The sequence below is a fragment of the Anoplopoma fimbria genome, chromosome 9 (genome assembly GCF_027596085.1).
Source record: "Anoplopoma fimbria isolate UVic2021 breed Golden Eagle Sablefish chromosome 9, Afim_UVic_2022, whole genome shotgun sequence".
Taxonomy (NCBI): domain Eukaryota; kingdom Metazoa; phylum Chordata; class Actinopteri; order Perciformes; family Anoplopomatidae; genus Anoplopoma; species Anoplopoma fimbria.
Window position 1 is genome coordinate 14,373,507 of NC_072457.1, and position 18,151 is coordinate 14,391,657.

General features: G+C 38.9%; 2 protein-coding genes across 2 annotated transcripts; one reads left to right on the plus strand and one right to left on the minus strand.

Moving 5' to 3' along the window:
* Positions 1 to 1,721: 1,721 nt before the first annotated feature.
* tapt1b (transmembrane anterior posterior transformation 1b) lies at positions 1,722 to 13,164 on the minus strand. Its single transcript, XM_054604613.1, has 14 exons — positions 12,963 to 13,164; positions 11,337 to 11,467; positions 11,115 to 11,233; positions 9,939 to 10,101; positions 9,682 to 9,817; positions 9,082 to 9,179; positions 8,920 to 8,989; positions 8,659 to 8,739; positions 8,375 to 8,484; positions 6,926 to 6,985; positions 4,330 to 4,398; positions 4,156 to 4,232; positions 3,862 to 4,034; positions 1,722 to 2,641 (listed from the first exon to the last, which is right to left on the minus strand). The coding sequence occupies exons 1-14, from the start codon at positions 13,138 to 13,140 to the stop codon at positions 2,388 to 2,390; spliced, it is 1,719 nt and encodes a 572-aa protein (XP_054460588.1). The 5' UTR covers positions 13,141 to 13,164; the 3' UTR covers positions 1,722 to 2,387.
* Positions 13,165 to 15,381: 2,217 nt separating this feature from the next.
* On the plus strand, positions 15,382 to 17,095 carry clrn2 (clarin 2). Its single transcript, XM_054605310.1, has 3 exons — positions 15,382 to 15,634; positions 16,542 to 16,721; positions 16,827 to 17,095. Exons 1-3 carry the CDS (start codon positions 15,382 to 15,384, stop codon positions 17,093 to 17,095), a joined length of 702 nt encoding a protein of 233 aa, XP_054461285.1.
* Positions 17,096 to 18,151: the final 1,056 nt, after the last annotated feature.

An 18,151-nucleotide genomic window follows, 5' to 3' on the forward strand; every position in this document is an offset into this window, starting at 1 on the left:
GGATGTACATTAAAAATAAAAAAAACAATGAAAAGACATATAGTATGTCTTTAGGTAGTGAGATCCATTCATGCACTGCAAATGATCTCACACACACACGCACACAGCTCTGTCATGATGAATCCACACTTCTACTCCTGTGTTCACATGACTGCAGTTATTTTATTTTTTTACTGTATTGACTGTCCTTCACACCTGTTATAAACTATTTATGTTGTGCAATGCCTATTTGATATATTGTCTAAGTGTCAACTCTAACTCCTGATCTTCAGAAGTGTTATTAAAAGATCTTCTGGGTCTTTTCAAAGACCACAGGGTTTTTCTTTTTCACAAAACAGAATATGTTTGTGAGCTCTGTGGCTCAAATTGAAATAAATGGTCAAATGGCATGAGAGAACTCGAGGCTAGGTTGGACTTGGATCAGTTGGGCTTTTTGCCAGGACATTAAACTCCTGGCACTTCAAACCAGAGTTATATGATGCACTCAATCTGCCTCAAGCATCTAAGGACTATTGGGTACACAAGGATTTGGAAAGCGCTTCTTTCCAGAACCAAAGCCAGCAGCTGATGACCACAATGAACAACGGCAGAAACCTTTAGGGTTCAAGCCTGACTTTTCCTTTTGTGCAGCTCACTGGCAAATAAAAAAAACAAAACAACAACTGCTGAGTTCACACAGTGCGATATGATCCTACTTTATGTTTCCTGTTATTTAGAGGTCATTCACCCTCATCACTGCGTCCTGGCCTTCAGGTACCCTTGGACATGACACCTTCTTCCATGTAATCTGAATTACTTTTTCACTTCACTGTCAAGATAAAGTATTGTTAAACATGTAAAATTGATGCTGGTATGCCAGTGCATCGCACTATGAATTTGAAATGATCAAGAACACAGTAGTGTTACACCAAGACGTGGTTATCTGGAGGCGACATGCTTGAATGGTGAGTGTACACATAAAAAAAGAAACATCATCCAAACTTTCTTAGCTTGGAGTCCACTTCAAAATAAATACTTGTGTCTTTACAAACAGGCACCAATCTTATCTCAGTGCTTTAAAGCAACGATATCAACACAAATAGCTTGATACTAAAACTTCCAAACTCTTTTACCTGTGTCTAAAAGGTGAAGTCACCTCTGTGACCACACTGTACTCTGAGTCACTACAGCCATGGATGACAGCTAGTAACTCACTTTAAACGGAATCCTTTTTCAATGTGTGTGTCTGCAGAGCAGTTTTGAGATTTCAACAATGTGTTAATGTGATTATGAGTCGGCTGAAATACACGGGGCACAGACGCGACGCGTCACTTAGGCCGGGGGCGAATACTTTTTGGTTGCGTTACAGCTTTACTGTGTGCAATTTGAGTTTTGCTAATTATAATATGCAGGTGATTATGCAGGTTTTGGAAGCGTAGGCTATATTAAGTGGTGCTGAATTAATTAACTGGATTGTTTTAACAACAGGTTTAAGAAAAAACACATCGATTTGACAAATGTATTGTTTTGTGAAATGTATAAACACCAGCAAGGTTGCTTTGCTGCGTAACAGTGCCTCTAGTACAATGCTGTATTTATTTTAAAAAAAATCAAACCGATGTACTTGGTTTTTTTTACGTAGTTCTAAGTAATTTTTGGGTTGTGGTACATAAAAAAATGGGCCAGCTCTGTAAAAAAAAAAAAAAAAAAAAAAAAAAAAGAGACGAGTAGTGTGATGCCTGCAGCTTCTGTGGTCGGTGAAGCAGCTTCAGTTGATTCTAATGGATGAGCTCTGCTGGGGCAGTGGGGCGCCACGTCTGTGCTCCGTGTATTTCATCCATTACCTGCAGAGATTCTTCATAAAAACTTAATTTCAAATATAAGAATTTTGAAATTAAAAAATGTAAAAAAACTTCACAAGTTTTGTTCTTTTTTTAAAAACAACTCTGCACTGAACATATATAAGCTTGTGCTTTTGAACACGTACTCGCACACGGCCCAGCTGTCGTGTTCCTAAAATCACACAGCGACCCCATGTTGTACTATTTCACATGTGCAGTTTTTGTTTCTCTATTCTTCGCTCCTCGTGCCAGTTTTCTCCAAATTGTCTCGTCATCAGCAAGCGTGTCTTCGGGTTGCCAAGACAACCAGGACCCATCCTCGGAGCCAACATGGTTCACGAGGCACCGACTGGACCAGATGGAAACATCTGAAGGGACCTCTGACGCTTGTAGTAACAGCTTTATGCCTTGGCTGGTTTTGTCAGCAATAAATAAATAAATACTCCAGAGGTCAGGTGCACAAAACCATGTCAGGTCTGATCCTGTTCCCAGACCCATGTCTGATCCCTGAACCTCGCTGTTAAGCCAACGACACGCTGACTGTTTTTTTTTTTGTTGTTGTGGCATTCAGTCTATTCGATTGCCACAGATGGTGAAGCGGTCTATTTCCAGCAAATCTTTCTTGGGCGTTCTGGGTTCAAGTCTGTCCCCTTCCAGTCCCGTGTCAGCGTTGATGATTTTGTCCTCGTCGTCCTCGTCTGGCGTGGTCAGGAATGTGTCAGAGTCGCTCTTGGGGAGTGTTGGGGCCGAGCTCTCTGCCATGTTGACGGGCAGAGAGATGTCTGCTGCCTGTGGTATTCCTCCTTTGTCGACTGTGGGTTCTAATGGAGAGAAAGAGGTGGATATTATTACAGGAAGGAGAGGAACATATAAACATACATAGTACAACCATAGTACAACCATAGTACAGCTTAACAACTGTAGCTGGACATGGATTTGCTTTGATTTTCTCTGCATGCTGAAGCAGTTAACAAAGAGTGGTACTAAGCCTTAAATAGTTTTTAAGGGTAATAACAGAGCCTTACTTATGACTAACTAAATTATTTTGTGGGGTTACAGGTTACCAAAAAAACTACTACTAGCACATCCACTGTATAAAAGTTGGTCCTGGATGTTAATATACCAGAGTAGGTTACGTTAGCAGCTCCGTCCTGTTACATTTGGGTTGGTTTACACTCCAGCAGCATCAGCCAATGCTACCTGAGATAAAGTCATTTTGACAAACACATTGCTTAGTCCTTAACGTAAAAGCTTTCCTTTCTTGTAACGTTAAAATCTAAAGCACACTGTTTGAAACACAAACAAGCTAAGCAGCTTTGGAAAATAACAGTCTGAACTTTTACAACAATAGGACTAACTAGCTTGACACTGAAACACTGTAAAAGAACAATGCTGTTAAAGATGATGGCTTTTGCAGGGATAAGTAGTTTTTGCTTCAGACTTTTAGCGCAATATCATGAATGTAGTCATCAATGCATGCTTAAGAATCAACCTAACAGGTCAGCTGGAAACAATAAAAACAGTCATTTAGAGACAGCGTTTTCAATCAACTCATGGAGCTAAAGTTAGCTCAATTAGCGAACGACCATCACCGATAGAATCTGCGACTTATAGCTGACATTTTGACCAAATTGACGGTTACCGACAGAATATGAAAAGTCTGCTTTTGTCTACTTCCGTCTGAAATCAAGGATCTATTGTTTAAATAATAATAATTTCAACTACATCTGCTGCTGTCGTAAACTGCCAGAATACAGAGTTTGACAGGCAAAGCACCAGTTATTCTCCTGATTTTCATAATGCCTATGTATGTAAATATTTTATTGAACAGGGCCTGTGCAATATTCTTCATATCTTTTTCTACTGTGTCTCTGGTGTAGCACTGTACTGTCTTGTTGGCTACGTAGTGTTTTAAGTTGATTGCAGCTGTGTGTAGAACTATTGCCCAAGCAAGACAGGAAATTATTTATTCTATTATCTTAACTACAAGGGTGGGATTTCAGATTTACTAAATGCTGCATAGAGATAGACAAACTTCTACCTTGCTGTGGTGACGTGTGAACGTGTTTGGTGCGGTGAGCTCTGGAGTTTGCACGGCTGGAGACAACTGAGGGTGGAGGATCGGAGAGCTTTTCTTCCATGTTGGCCTCTTTGACAAACACACAGGATGTCCCCAGCAGAACGATACTGTTGAGCACCTTCAGAGTGATCATCCTGCTCACAAACACACACACACACACACACAAAAGATGCATATGTGAACAAACTGCATAAGAAACACCCATAACAATGCAATTGTGCACAAAATTTGGAAAAAAAACACATTGACATTTACCCCAGGTAAAACAGCAGCACACACATAAAGGAGAGCGAACCCTGGATCTTCACTGAGCTGGTTACGACTCTGATCAACTGGAAAAAGAAACACAAACATATTGTATATCAACAATGAACATTAGAACACACACAATATCATTAGAAATGGATATCTTCTTAAGCAGTGACTGACCAGCAGAGCGAGAGGAAGGGGGATGAAGCCCATTCTTCTGGATACTGAGTCACTGTAGTCTGTGTAAGCCTGCAGACACATTTAAAACATTTTCTCACAATAAACCAACAAGAGTCAACATGTTTCTTCTTCCGCAACCAATGCATTAGTCATAACATAACAATACTTTATCAAATTATAACAAATTAATAAAGACTAGATGACATTTCCTCAATATTGCAAATATCAGTGTCTGTTTGGCATTCAGTCTCTAACAAAATGTTACTTATATCCTACTATCCTACGGTAATTATACCCTTAGTATCTCTGCTTGTATTTGGACATTGTGGGTAATTTTGCCATAATGTGAAGAAGTACTTTAATTTTCAGATATTGGGATAACCTGCAACACGAGAAAACAGACATTCCCGTCCCTATAATGTACAGTGGGGGAAATAATTATTTGATCCCTTGCCGATTTTGTAAGTTTGCCCACTGACAAAGAAATGAACGATCTATAATTGTTATGGTAGGTTTATTTTAACAGTGAGAGACAAAATATAAAAAAAATAATCCAGAAAATCACATTATATAAAAGTTATAAATTGATTTGCATTTGATTGAGTGAAATAAGTATTTGAGCCCCTACCAACCAGCAAGAATTCTGGCTCCCACAGACCGGTTAGATTAGTCCTTTCACTTTAAGAAAGTACTCTGAATCTCAACTCGTTACCTGTATGAAAGACATCTGTCTCAATTCATTACCTGTATAAAAGACACCTGTCCACAGAATCAATCAATCAGATTCCAACTTCTCCACCATGGGCAAGACCAAAGAGCTGTCTAAGGACATCGGGGCAAAGATTGTAGACCTGCACAAGGCTGGAATGGGCTACAAGACCATCGGAAAGCAGCTTGGTGAGAAGGAGACAACTGTTGGTGCGATTATTCGGAAATGGAAGAAACACAAAATGACCATCAATCGCCCTCGGTCTGGGGCTCCACGCAAGATCTGGCCTCGTGGGGTATCGATGATCATGAGAAAGGTTAGGGATCAGCCCAGAACTACACGGGAGGAACTTGTTAATGATCTCAAGACAGCTGGGACCACAGTCACCAAGAAAACCATTGGTAACACACTACGCCGTAATGGATTAAAATCCTGCAGCGCCCGCAAGGTCCCCCTGCTGAAGAAGGCAGATGTACAGGCCCGTCTGAAGTTTGCCAATGAACACCTGAATGATTCAGAGAAGGCTTGGGAGAAGGTAATGTGGTCAGATGAGACCAAAATCGAGGTATTTGGCATCAACTCAACTCGCTGTGTTTGGAGGAAGAGAAATGCTGATTATAACCCCAAGAACACCATCCCCACCGTCAAGCATGGAGGTGGAAACATTATGCTTTGGGGGTGTTTCTCTGCTAAGGGGACAGGACGACTTCACCGCATCCAGGGAAGGATGGACGGGGCCATGTACCGTGAAATCTTGGGCGACAACCTCCTTACCTCAGCCAGGACACTGAACATGGGTCGTGGTTGGGTCTTCCAGCACGACAATGACCCAAAACATACGGCCAAGGCAACAAAGGAGTGGCTCAAGAAGAAGCACATTAAGGTCATGGAGTGGTCTAGCCAGTCTCCGGACCTTAATCCCATAGAAAATCTGTGGAGGGAGCTGAAGCTTAGAGTTGCCAAGCGACAGCCTCGAAACCTTCAGGATTTGGAGAAGATCTGCAGAGAGGAGTGGACCAAAATCCCTCCTGAGATGTGCGCAAACCTGGTGACCAACTACAAGAAGCGTCTGACCTCTGTGCTTGCCAACAACGGTTCTCCACCAAGTACTGAGTCATGTTTTGTTAGGGGATCAAATACTTATTTCACTCGATCAAATGCAAATCAATTTATAACTTTTATATAATGTGATTTTCTGGATTTTTTTTTTGATATTCTGTCTCTCAATGTTAAAATAAACCTACCATAACAATTATAGATCGTTCATTTCATTGTCAGTGGGCAAACTTACAAAATCGGCAAGGGATCAAATAATTATTTCCCCCACTGTATCTATAAACTATGTTGTCTGTGAGAGCTCAATGCACTGCAACTTAAGAAATCAAAAGAAAATAGAGAATAAACAGAAGGACAGTTGTTTTTTTTTTCAATGAAGCTCTTTGAACACCCTGCCAAACAATTTAATTTCTAGAAGATTACAAAGTCAAGATACGTACTGATGTTACAATATAAACAGTGATAGAAGACTTGATCCATAATGCTCACCTGTAGTTAAGTTTCTTATATGATCTGTGACTTAATTTGATCCGTGCAATTAGAGAAGGTGGATTTTTTTTTTTTCAAATATGACATCTTATGTTATGTAACATATGTTAAGTTGTTTCACATTCTCTTTCAGGAGAATGCCCCACCAGAATGGGGTTATGTAAGACGGGGAATAAACGGTATTAAAAAAACATTATTTTAACTAAGTACAGTGTATAATACAAGTAAGAATCCCTTTCCTGTGTCACCAACATGCAACCCCACATTGGATCCTGACCACCAAATTTGAGAAACTGATTTTAGTTTGGAGACAAATCTGATTTTTGAACTCATTTTACTCACGTTTTTCTGCCGACTGCTGACGAGGTCAAAGGCAAGGCTGGCTCTGTATTCTCCGTATACCTGGAAAAAGACAAATCACTTGTCAGCCAATGTATAAACATGAAAATATCAAACAAATACACAGTAACTGACGTTGTTGAAATGACAGGGGTATCTGATTTAAGTTTATCACATATGTGTTAATATATAGGTAAGGTGTAGTATGGGCAGTGGCAGGAAATGAGCCAAATTATATTTTGATAAAGCCAGGGTAAAAAGACAAAAGCAAAAATGTTCATAGAATGATTAAAGTGGACGAGCACGGATACACAAGTGCTGGAACGCCTGCTGCCTGTGAGTGAGGTTTGTGTGATTGGGTTTGACACTTTAGAGATAAAGGGGTTAATCCCTTCCTGTAGAGTTGGTTTCCGTTACATAACCACCGTTACAACTCCTTGAAGGAAATCAAATAGGAAGAGAACACAAGGTGGAAGGAGGTGGGATGAAAAAGTCATGATGAAACAAGAATAAATGTCTTTCTGATACTACAGAGTATCTGGTGGGTGAGAAAGGGGAGAACAAGAGAGAACAAACCACCAGTTTGTAAAACACATGAAAACCCTGGTGTAAGTCAGTGTTGTCGAACAGAATAGATTAAATATTCATTCATCTTTGACAAGTAGATGAACAAGATAATCTTAATTTAAGGTCCACTTACTAGCTTTTTCCTGAGCTTTTGACTACATCTCCCTGTCTTCTTGAGTGGATGGATTTTTGCTGTGTCAAACAACCGCATCCAAAACTGATCTGTGTCATTGTTAGATTTCACTACAAGCTGTTAAACCCTTACTATATAGAATGCCGCAGTTTGTGTCAAAAATCCCACTTTTTCATAGTCATACAGAGATCTAGTGTGACTTTTACTTTCCAATGACCATGATTAGGCTCAAATAATAAAAATAAGCTCATAATAAATCAAGAACATGCCAAAAGAATCATCATGTTTTTTAAGTTTTCTTCCGTATAAAAGGGATCCAGTCAAACTTTTGTTTGTTCATCCATGAGTATAGTGGAAAGAGGAACTACTAATGACTAATTCTGCATAGTCTTAATGGTGCCAACTTGCCATATTAACTTTTTTGTGTTGCAATATCGATATATAACATTCAGCACATCACACACCTGATTTGTAACATGGTACTGATACAATATATGGCATGCCTGGCTAACACATGTATTGACTCAGCTAAAAGCCAGTTCCTACAAAATGGAAAAACCCCATTAACTGAGCATCCTCCATCCACCCATGAGGACTGTAAAACGGATCTAGAATAAGATTCATTTAAGTTTGGTCTTTGTTTTAGACTGTAATTTAAAAGAAAACAGCATTGCTCCCTTAGCTGTAACACGTACACGTAACCACAACCTGAAAGATAAACTGTGAAAGTATTAATTCAAAGAGGGACTCACATCAGCACTGATGTCATTGAATTTGGTGATGAAGGCGTGCTTCACAACGTCCACGGCAACCTCTGAGGCTATCACCATGATAACGTCAGGAAACAGCACCCACAAGTGGTCTAAAAACAACCATAAAACTCATTAGTGTCCATATAACATCAGTTATAAACGACAGTGACAGTTCACAGCTGAGCCACACTAAGAAGTGTGATGTAACGTCTGTCATATGGATGAACCAGCTGTGCAGATTTCAGTAATGTTTCATTATATCTGTGCAGCGCAGCGTTAGTTACCAGGGTTCCATGAGAACTGCTCCATGTTTCTCAGACAGACGATGAGCAGGAGGATGTAGTTGGTGAACCTCTCTTTTATGTCTGTGGGGAAAAAAACAAATCAATCCCGGATTAACCTACTTCGAACTCACTGCGGCTGAGCTCGGTTCCATAAATTTACCTTGTACCAAACCACCAAGTTCAAAGGATGTGTTACGAAATATCCACAGACCGCTGATTTTGCGGCACATATTTTTTTTTTAGGTGTCATTCAACACTTACCACTGTTGGACATCTGGAAAAGGTTGTTCTTTTCAAACTTCTTGAACACGCTTCCTTTGATCTCCACAAACTGCAACAGTAAAAAAACAAAATATTACGGCTGAGCTCATGCAGCTTGTTCTTTAAATGGAGTTAAATGTTATTTTTGTGCTTTATACTCACGTTGTTTGACATCATGATGGTGAGCAGGGACTTGTTGTGGGAGTTGAAGGCTACGTTTAGAGTGGTGGCCTGAACCATGATGAGGATGGCATGGAGAACTAGACGCAAACATGCTGAGGAAAATGATGCTGTGTGTTCATTCTGATGTGGGTCCACTATAATGCACCTTCTAATTGTCTGAAGTAAAGCTGTGTTATTGCAACATATGATTACATTACTAAGTAATTTGCAGATTAATTACAGAATAAATTGACTCATTGTTTCTTCAATAAAATGCCAAACACAAGTGAAAAATGCCTCTAAAAGCTCAAGTTGACATCTTTAAATTGCTTCTTTGTTCCGACCAATAGTCTGACACCTAAAGAGACAACAGTAAAAACTCTGCAAACATCTGGCATTTTGCTTATAAAAAAAACTGAATTAACCCATAATTCTTTTCATCTAAACTAAGAAGATCATCTGCCAGTTAACAGCAACATACACTGAGAAAATTATATTTCCTGTCATCCCAGACTGACACATTCTCATGCATGTATTTATACAAATATAAATGCATGTAGGGAAATACATATGTAGATAGGTCTCTCTCAGTGAGGATACAGACGTAGAGCACAGCCATGAGGAAGTGAGGAATCACGCCTATGTGCGCTCTCTTCTTCTCCTTGGGTTCAGTGGCTGTCCAGTACAGAGCGTCCAGGATGTCCTGACCAAACGATGAGAACAGACGGTCTGCCACCTGACAACACAACAGGAGAAGGTGGAGAGGAGGCAAGAGAGAGAGAGAATGAGTTGTTGGCTCACTGCACAGCACAATCAAGAGCTATACACTTTATTATTGCAGTATTTTCTGTGTGTACCTCTAACATGTTGTATATGATGTACAGTTTGATGACAGACTGTCCCCTGATAAGGTGGTACATCATGGAGTAATCCACGTAGCTCATCATGGAGTAACACAACACCATGATGAAGCCTTTCAGCACATCACACACCTGAGCGGGCTGGAGCAGGCGGGAGCCACTAAAAACACACACAAAAAATATATTACACATGGAAGAAGACTAGAGTGGAAAAAGAAGAACAGGTTATCATCCGTTTGAACAAAATCAGAAAGAGCTCTACTGCCCCAAAGTGGTTAAGAAAAATGCTGCACTGATTGCTTCCGTTTACAAATGTTGACATTACCACAAGAAGGATTTTACCAATTCTGTATGTATTAATACAGGACTGCAACCAACCAATATTTTCTTAAATAACTTAAATAAAATACCAATAAATATTTGGTCAATATTATTAACAGTCCATAATTCAAAGAACTTCAACTTAAACTGTTATATAAATAGAGAAAAAAGAGCAAATCCTCACATTTGAGAAAGTAAAAAACAGACCTTTTGCTTGATAAATTACTTGAACAATTTCGACATGACTAAATTGATTATCAATATCGTTGGTTAATTTACTGTTGATCAACAAAAAATGATATGACTAATAATTTTGATTGACGAGATCTGTTTTGTACAGATGCACAGACACATTCGGACAAAGGGTAAACTTTCCCTTAAGATCTAAAATATTATGTTGATCAACTGAAGATTAATATGCAATTTTTTGATGAGCTTAATAGTTTAAGTAGTTCTTCAAGCAAAAATGCCAAATATTTGATGGTTCCATGTGAGGATTTGTCGCTTTATCTTGTAGCATATTTAATAAACTAAATATCTTTATGCTAGTTATGCTGTGATGACATTTTCTTTACGATTTTCGAATGTTTTATAAACTAAACAGTTCAGAGAAATTAGGCAGAATTAATCTTTAGTTGTATAATAGCAACATCTGTACATCATACAACATCCAATAATGCAACTTAATACAGCAGCTCTAATGCCTGTAATGAATCTAACAAAATGAGGCCTTTCTTAAAACTATCTCAGAGTGGTGTTTACTGTTAACTCTATGAGAAGTTTAATGTGGCCAATGATCCATTCAGGAAATATATTTTAATTTGCCTCCCTAATACCTAAAGTATACTTCACCTGAGGCCACAGCAAGGCAACGTGAGGAGCCGTAAAAGGGCCAGAATCACCCTGAGGGGCAGCAGGGTGAACACATAGAGAAAGGCGTCCAGACACAGGAAGAAGCCGAATGTCATCAACTAAAGAGAGAGAGAGAATGAGAGTCAGACACATAGAAGGAGAACATTCATTTATGTGTTACTTGTACGAAGAAGTCTTCCAGTAAATTGTCTGTGTGTTTACCTTCTCCAGCTCCTTGGGGATGCGGAGGCAGGTGTAGACCCTCTCTCTGCGCTCTGTGTATTTGGCCTCATTGTGTTCCAGGAAGTATCCTCTGGTCAGCTCGGTGGTTATAAATCTGACCAGAGACAAGTCTAGAGCCAGAATTGGACAAAAGGCAAAGCATTAGACACACACACATAGACATTTGCAGCCTTCTAAGGGAAATTCCCCTGCCAATGAAGTCTCACACCTTCGTGATAAATCACTGAAATACCAGGAAGCTTTGATGACGTCCTTCACAGGTTAACAACAGGTGTCTATATTGTCACTGCAAACAAAGGTGAGTCCTTTGCTAATAATGAACCATAAAAATTTGCATGGATATCTTCAATAAATGAGCAGAAATATGTGGACAAGCAAACATTACACCCATATGTCATTGCTGAACATCTCATTAAAATCCATAAACCTGCTGCTATAACAGCCTTCACTGTTTTGTACAAGTTTTTTTTTTAAAGTTTTGGATCCAGGCTGCAGGGATTTTATTCTATTCAGTCACCCAACTGCATTTGTCAGGCTGAGGACTAATGTTGGGTGATAAGTACCGGCTCATAGTTGAAATAAATCCTGAAATTGTTGAATGAGGCTCAAGTTATCTACACCAAACATTTTGTCATGTGATTCACTTTGTGCATTGTTTGGTTGATACAGCAAATTAAAAAAAAGCTGCAAGAACACTATTGTTTAAAATATGATTGTATCCTGCAGCATTGAGATTTCCCATTTAGGGGCACAGCATCAATCTTATATAACAAAGTTAAAATGTATTAGTCTGGGAGCACTACTCAGCCTGTGAAAACAGTTGTATAACATGTTTGTGACACTGAAGGAGCTTTTTCCCCCTCTGGTTAAATCTCAAGTCAAAACTTGTGAGCCTGTTATTATGAAATGAGGAGTTTGAAATATGTGGGTGTTTACCAGGCAAGAAAGGCATAAATAAGCACAGCTTGAATGATGATGAGCCTTCCACTTAGCACTTATTGTATTCGTATTAGTTTGTTTCTGTACTTTTGCTCTGGTTTATGCTCTTAGATGCTTGTTTAAGAAAGGAGATGCACTTATGACTTCTGGTGACTAGTTCTCTTGAGTACCTATGTTGAATACACTTATTGTAAGTCGCTTTGGATAAAAGCGTCTGCTAAATGACTGTAATGTAATGTAATGAATGATGATTAATGTTAAGTAGATCTTCTTGTTTGGTGTGAAATGCACTATTGTGACCATAGTCTTTAAATCAGTCCCTCAAAACGTTATGGAAGTGCAGGACTGAATCATTGAACCAAGAAGCCTAGTCAACCATGACCAACAGCTCCAGACCGAAAGTACACAATGTGAAGATAGATGTCCACATACATTTGGCCACCAGTATCTAACCCAGCAGCACTTCTTACTGCGCATGTGCAAAGCCACAGCAGGTCTTACTTTGACAGAGAAGCAAACTGGCCTATTTGACTCCTGTATGTTGCATGCATCAGTGCTGCAGGGTAATAACGTGCACACGTACAACATGCATGAGCCACACCACGTGACGTAAACCCACTCACGCGCTGTCCACCTTAGAGCCATAACAACGAGGCTCGCTCTCACCTGACAGGTTGCGTTTCTTGCCCTTACTGCCTCCGGTTTTGTCGTTAAGTCCCGACGTCTCCGTGCCTCCGTCTTTCTCCTCGTGCTCCTCTCTCGTGGCAGTCTTCCCGGCTCGCTCCCTGTCCTCCTTCTCCTTCTCCTGCTCCTCTCCCAGACCTGACGACTGCGAGTCCGCCATCTTCGCCCAAACGGTCTCATCTGGTGCCTGGGAGACTGACATCTGCGTCACACGCTCTGACGTCATTACGTCGATCTCGTGTCTCGCAACCAGAGCCGTATATAAAAAGTCGCGTCGAGGGAAGGTCTAAAAAAGGCTTGATTCAGGTCGAGTTGGTTCCTGAAAGGACTTGGAGGTCATTGAATGCTTAGATATTCAGAGAAATTAGACAGACAGAGAGACAGAATTGGGATTTTTTGCTAAATAGTAGTCAATAAATTAATTGATTTATGATATTCATATAAAGCAACGACATCTGTATGTATTGAGATCAAGTTTGTATTTTAAACCAATAAATCGGCTAATATTTTTAGATAGATATTACATTACATTACATTACATTACAGTCATTTAGCAGACGCTTTTATCCAAAGCGACTTACAATAAGTGTATTCAACATAGGTATTCAAGAGAACTACTAGTCACCAGAAGTCATAAGTGCATCTCCTTTCTTAAACAAGCATCTAAGAGCAGAAACCAGAGCAAAAGTACAGAAACAAACTAATACGAATATATATTCCTTTTTTTGATCCCCATGGGGGGAAATTCGGGTGTTGCAGCAGCTCAACTACAGAGAAACATATAATGAATAAAATAAAACATATTATACAATAAAAATAAATAAAAATAAAAATGTACAGTATATCCACATGGGGGGGGGCTGGTCAGCATGATGACTTATTTGGGGATAAATAAGTGTTACAGCTAGAGTGACCTGCCCTGTTGGCATATTTAAAGGCTAAAGTTCACTTGTTTAAAGAAAAAGTGTGTGAGATTTAGTGGCATCTGAGTGCTACAAGGAGCTACTCTTATCAATACTCGGTTGTTTTTTAAAGATAGTTGCTTTTAAAAACAAATAAATTCAGAACAGCATAAGAAATTGTTATTTATACCTTAGATATAACTAAGTATTGTTTCTAGAGTATCAACAGCAATGTATGCAACAGCAAATTCACAGGTCATTTTCTTCATTCTGGAAACGAAACTTAAAGTGTCAATAAAATAAAACCATTCTTGGTGAAGTTTGTGAATGATAACAATCAAAAATTAAGAACAAAGATATCAGATAGTTGAATTCCTCTGTCCTCCTGATTGCTTTGTCTCCGCCATCAGATAATTTATAAGAACAAACTAAGATAAACAGACTATAGACTGACAACTTGTGTTTTAGCTTGTTTGTTAAAAAAATTCTTATGGCCGAGCTTTCGTGCTGTGCTTGTGTAAACATATATGGGATAGGTGGTTAAACAATATAACCTAATGCTACCATGATAAAGTAAAATATACAATACAACATAACAATATAAATTTAAAAGGACTTTATTATTAATGATAACATTACAATAACAAGATAAAGTACCAAAATATATAATATGCCAGAACATTTACATGATAAAGTGAAATATAGGATATAACAATATCGATACAAAAGGGCTCCATTATAAACGATAACACAAAATAACAAGATAAAAGTACAAAATATCCTACGTGAATAATTTATGATGAAGTGCTGTCCAGTCTGAATGCCCTTTCAAGAAAGAAAATGTGATGCAGTGCCATATAAACTGCCCTATAGTTAAAAAAAAAAAACTGGGTCCCTTTTAATTTTTTTCTCTCCTGCCCCCCCAGACAGCCAGAGTGCACCACTGCTCAATATAATGCTTGAGTAAATGAAGCCTACTTAATTATTTTTAAACCACAAATTGCAGATAAACCTTAATGAATAAGAAACAAGATGAGAGATTCATGTTGGACTGTAAATCCGAGTCTAAACTCATTAATCCCTCTGTGTTTAATACCATGACCCGACCTTTAGGGTGTTACAGAGCACCACATCACTCATCCTGATACCATCAACCACGCATGCATGGTCTTATTAGCACCAATCGTGATACATTTCCCAGCCTGTAAAGGTTAATTCTTCCTCTGAATAAAGAGGAGAGTGCAGAGGGAGGAACCAGGGATAGAGTTTCTCCCGGTAACGGATCTCTTTGACCACCATAGATTCGGTTTCTCCTCCTCTGTGACTCACTAAAAACAACACTAAACCGAGAGAAATAACTATTTACCAGATCATGATTTATTTCCCTTTCTTTTTTTTTTATTCAAACTCTAGAATAAACTCATGGTGATCTCTTGGTGCGCTCCGCGGTCTCTGCCCGGCGTCGGGTTACCTTCCTCGGGTCACCATGGGCTCGTGAGATGCCTTCGCTGTGGAAACGGATAACCTTCTCGGTGGCCTCGGTGCTCTGTGTCGGCTCGGTGGCGCTGCTGGTCGTGGCCCTGTCCACGGAGCGGTGGGTCACCGGACGGATCCTGTGCAAAACCGGGGCGGAGATAGTGAACGCGTCGCACCCGGAGCTGGAGCAGTTCATCGGGGACATTTACTACGGCTTGTTCCAGGGAGGAAAGACCAAGAAGTGTGGGCTCGGCAACAGGCGATCCAAAATATACAGTAAGATCAAACACTGCTCTCTGATCATTCATCCTAAGACTAGATAGACTACACACAAGGTGTTCATTATTTAATAAATAAAAAAACATTATTGAATAAATACATTTATTCCTTGAAATACAAAAAAATACAGATCAAATATGTAATATTACCATAAAACTGAAAAATAATGCAGTACAAATGTAAATGTATTATTCAAAGTAGATTGTTTCTTTACATCCTCTTTACCTACCAGACAGACTACTCTTCCTGAGTTCCACGAGTGTATTTAACAGTGGAAATGGCACATATAACATTTAATATCCATATGCAGATAGTTCATCATGATATTATCACATTAAATAACCAACAAAGCAAACTTACATCCCCTTTTAAAAGAAAACAAGTCCTGGAGATCACAACGCTTTCAAACACTCCAAATATATGAGGCTGAACAACTCAAGGTTTAAAGCTACTTGAGGGAAAAAATATGTTTAGGGCTTATTTCACAAATACACACAGTTTCCTAAATTAGAATTGAGTTTACATTAGCTCATTACATCTTTTAATATAATAATCATTAAAACATTTATTTTAAAGTATATGTCTTTAATACGTTTTGGGAATTTTTGCTTGAAACAAACTCCATGTTAACAATAAAGATATGGCAATAAAAACATGCCACATGCATTCTTTTTTATATTAAAAGAATAAGAAACAAACATCACAAGGCACATTACTACACATGTACTGCAAACATCCAGCGATACTTTTGCTAGTGAGTTAGTTTATGACTTAAATATCATAATACATATAAAACATATAAAATAATATAACATCTTCACATTAAGACATAAGCTCAGCGCTGCATCCACACATTATGCTGTGTTCTGCTGTGTTTTTTTATCTGTGTTTCTTCTCTGTCCAGTTTTCCCAAACCTTGTGCAGACGTTGAATGGCGGCCTTCACATGATGGTGATCCTGTTCCTGCTGGTGGCTGTGGGTTTCGCGCTGGTCAGTCTGTCTTTCTGCATATACAACGCACGCAAAGTTCCCTACCAGAGCATCAAAGGGCACAAAGGACTCTACCTGTGGAACTTCATTGCTGGTGTGTGAGGCAACTTTTCATATTTACTCTTTCCCTCAAAAAAATAATTATTGCTGGCTTCACTTCCTGGTGCTTCTGAACTTCACCTCTCTATTTTTCTTCCAGCTCTTTTCGGTGCCCTGGGCATGCTGTGTTTCCTGGCAGCCATGAGGCACCACAGTCTGACCGAGCGGTTAGCCAACCATCGGGAGAACCTCTTTGTGCTGGTTGTCCTGGACGACAGCCTGGACTGGTCTTTCTGGCTGGGTGTGGGCAGCATTGGGACTCACTTTGCCGTCTGTGGAGTGGTTGCCATGAGCCGGATCAAACTACCCAAACCGGAGATCAAGAAACCTGAAGAACCGACTATCGCTGCTTTGGACCTGCTTTACTGAAGGACCAACCAAGGAGCATTTTATTTATTTATCACTGGTGGTTGACTGGAGGAAACCACAATGACTGACAGCAGAGTAAATCCTGTGCTGGATATATTCTGTCCATAGCTGCAAAATGTAAATACAGCATTATTGTTTTCATTATCTGTATAGAATGTAATTTACTGATCTGTTTTTAAGTGACTTTATGTTTTGCAAAGTAAAGTCTCCAGTCTTTGTTTGAGAACAAAGGATGTAATGTTTATTTACAGTAATAATTCTTAATGCTTGATAGAAAGTATACAGCTATGCATGAATAATGATTTATTTCACAGGGAGTTGTGGGGTTAGGTATGTTAATTAAACAATCTTCCATAAACAGAAAGATATTTCTAATTATCAATTGGTTTTATTCACTTTTATTCCCCTTTTCTTTGTCATAAAATGTTCTTCACATCTGGAGAAGTCAGCTGTTATAAAAGGGAAAATAAGGAACTGAATAAAGTCACTCTAGTCATCATTAAATAACTTTTATTACATTAAATAGATTGGTAACAATGTCCTGGACATTTACACTTGACAATTTTGACAAAACATTATTAAATAGTTATTTGAAGTACGTGTTTGTGTTTTATTGTTGTTATCTCCTAATGACCTGTTATTTGCTCTTGACAGTAATATTATAATCTCTGAACCTGCAAATATCAGATCTCAGTGAGGATTTTCTAATACTATAAATAGAATTTATGATGTGAGTGAATCTACTATATGAGATCAGTGAAAAAGAGACATCAAGTGACACCATGTCTCATGGAAGGAACAATTGTCTTGCTAAACAATGTGCAAATCAATTATATGATTTAAATGATGTGAACTTTTGAATCTAAATTGGGCAGAATACATGCGTACACTAATTTCCCTTTTTCAGACTTTCTGTGGGCTCTAACTTGTTAAAGAACAACACATGTATTGAATTAGCTCTTAGAGAGTATAGAATATCAATTGTTATTTTGGGAATGCACACGCACTGATATTGTTAAATGCCGTTGTGGAAAAACTACTCAGACCTTTTACTGA